At 45.1% G+C, this 2,762-nt stretch overlaps 1 protein-coding gene across 1 annotated transcript in view; it reads right to left on the bottom strand.

Moving 5' to 3' along the window:
* Nucleotides 1-959: 959 nt before the first annotated feature.
* Fbxo15 (F-box protein 15) overlaps nucleotides 960-2,762 on the bottom strand; it is a 40,232-nt gene continuing 38,429 nt past the window's right edge. The window contains exon 10 of the mRNA XM_028768933.1: nucleotides 960-1,321. Coding sequence (XP_028624766.1) covers nucleotides 1,052-1,321 — 270 coding nt within the window. The 3' untranslated portion in view covers nucleotides 960-1,051. The remainder of the gene's footprint in view (nucleotides 1,322-2,762) is intronic.

The following is a 2,762-nucleotide window of genomic DNA, read 5'->3' as shown; positions in this document are numbered from 1 at the left end:
ATGTATATGTATATGTATATGTATATGTATATGTATATGTATATGTATATGTATATGTATATGTATATTCATATTCAATGTAGAAAACAAAAAAAAAAATACCCAAGGGCTTCTGATCAAATGTAAAGTATGAGTCTATCTGAACATGCTGATCCCTTCCCAGCCCAGTGAGATGAGGTTTCCACAGCAAACTCCTCTCCAATCCCTTCGTGAGACATTGCACAGCCTGGACTCCTAAGGTCCAGAGACCATCTAATGAAGAAACTGGAAGCCCAGAGAAGACCTCCCCCATCACACGGATACTCAGGTATTTCCAATATTCTCATATAACACTCACCTGGCACCCAGGCAGTGCACTGCCCCAGGGCCATGATGTTGCTGGCAAGATGGTAGCTGATGTCTCAGCATAGCCCTGGACAGTCACTGATGGCAGAGAACAGGCTCTAGTGGAAAAACCATGGTCAAGGCAAGCAAGATCCTAAGTCAGAGGACATGAGGTAGACAGTGACACAGTGTTAGGTTTTACTGTTAACTTTTCATCTTGGAATAATTATATATTTTTGGTTGCAAAAGTATGCCAAAGATTTCCTATTTGCCCTTCACTCAGATCTATCATATGCCAATATATGGAATTTGGTATTAGAATCAGGAAAAGAATACTGGAAAGAATGTGGTCAAACCTAAGGCCCTGCATCATCCTGCCATGGCTGTTCTTTAGCATCTCCTAACCCAAGCCCCATTCTGAAGTCATGCTTGCTCTGACCACTCACTGTGTACACATTCACACAGATCACATGACCATGTGCTTGCTTAGGGAGACTTCCTTGTCTTTTAACCAAGTATATTTGTTTGTCTGTTTTTGTCTTACATGGATCTTCACTGGGGTATGCTCTATTAAAATTCTAAACACTGCAGTCACAAAACATAATTTGTATTAGAAAATAAGGCACCAAACAGACTACCATGAATATGCTTTATTTTAACTTTCAATAAAAACAAAGTTGTAAAAAACAGCTTACTAATAACAAGACTTTGCGCCCTACTGCTAAACTCAGTATTTCGTCCCAAACCAATGGTTTATTTTTGCTACACTGAGGTAAAGGGCCAGGCTGACGATGAAGTATTCTTCAGTCTCTTCAATCCACACTAGCTCTGCGTGCAGCCCTCCTTCGGTGTCCATGTAGTCAATATAGTAAGTGTGTCCCAGGAAATTCGGACCATCAGAGGGGTAAGCAGCGGATCTCATGCACACTGGAGAACTCACACACCAAAACGGCTTCTTGTGCTCATCCAGAAGGGTGACATCCACTACAGAGCAACTCTGTAATTAAGATTGATAGGGACAGGATTTATTTCCCCAGGAACTGTGACTGAGCAGACTGGAGATGCTGCACATGGCATCCAACACCAAAGCCCTCTCCTGCACATCGCAGGACCTGCACATCACAGCTGCTTGGTCAGTCCTTACCGGATCTCTTCAGCAGTCACCCTTACCCTTACATATGACCAAGGTGCTGTCAGTGTGGAGCATAAGCTAAAGGCAACTGGTCTTCCACAAAGGAGAGAGTCCTTTGTCCTTGTTTCCAAAAGGGTGTGACACTGCTCTGGACAGGAGCCTCTCAATTTGGTAGCAGGCAGCTATCTTGCACTCCTGTCAACCCATTCACTTGACTCTCTACCCTCCCAGCTCTCCCACCCTTGCTCATGGTTATCTCTGCTGTACACCATCCTCCTGCTATATACTGCTACAGGTACTAGGCTTACCATCCACATGACTGCCTCTCTCGCGCCCATTGACCCTCAATGGGCTATCCAACTCCTATGAGCTAGTCTTCAACCTCACCTCTGTTACTCATTCCTACACTTTTACCTCCAGAGACAGCACCTCCTGTGCATGGCACACTTCCATGTTCAACACTGTGGGCTCTACTTTCTAACTTGTCTCTTCACCTTCTTCCTTACACAGCAACTCCCACTTCCCAGCACACTAGACAAGATTCACCAGAATTGTCACTGTAAGCCATCACTACTAGTGCATCCTATGTGTTAAAGGAAATTACATGCTGTAAGCATACGCACCACATTAGTAAATTCTGCTTAGATAACAAGAGTGAGTGAGTGAGTGAGTGAGTGAGTGAGTGAGTGAGTGAATGAGTGAGTATGTGTGTGGAGCAAGAGTAACTAACATGGCCCATGACCCCTGACCCCTGACCTACCAGAGCCCCTAGCTCTCCTCAGGCCTCATCTCAGTCACTTCTCTGTTCTTCACTGGATGGACCTCTTCATCAATACCTGGTTCCAGATCTAACCACACCCAGCTTTGCATGAGCCGAGGGGTCTCATGTGTGTCTGGATCTGACTGTCCAGCACAGTAGTAGAGCCATACAGGGAGCTATCCCCAGGTAGCCACAACCATGCTTTCAAGTGTTTTGAGTGTATTTATTGTGGGGCACCCTCTTCCAACTGACATACCTCAACCTCTCCCAAGACTGCCTTTGCATCCTCACAGGGTGCTCCTACACATCATCTATTCTTCTCAGAGAAGTGTAAGAAGACCACCTCTGCTTCCAACACCAAAGACACAAGTGTGTCCTTAGCAGCTCCTCACTTACACGTATGTGTTAGGTGTGCTTCTATCACGTGGGGTTTGGTGTGGTCAGCCCAACAACAAGGAGGTAGCTTTTGACACAAGCCTCTATCTCTTGTTAGCCAGCCTTTAACTTTTGAGAATGTTCATGCAATTCTTGGTGTGTGTGTGTGTG

This window comes from Grammomys surdaster, unplaced genomic scaffold (genome assembly GCF_004785775.1).
Source record: "Grammomys surdaster isolate TR1022 unplaced genomic scaffold, NIH_TR_1.0 189, whole genome shotgun sequence".
NCBI lineage: Eukaryota > Metazoa > Chordata > Mammalia > Rodentia > Muridae > Grammomys > Grammomys surdaster.
This window is presented reverse-complemented; position numbering and strand designations above follow the sequence as displayed.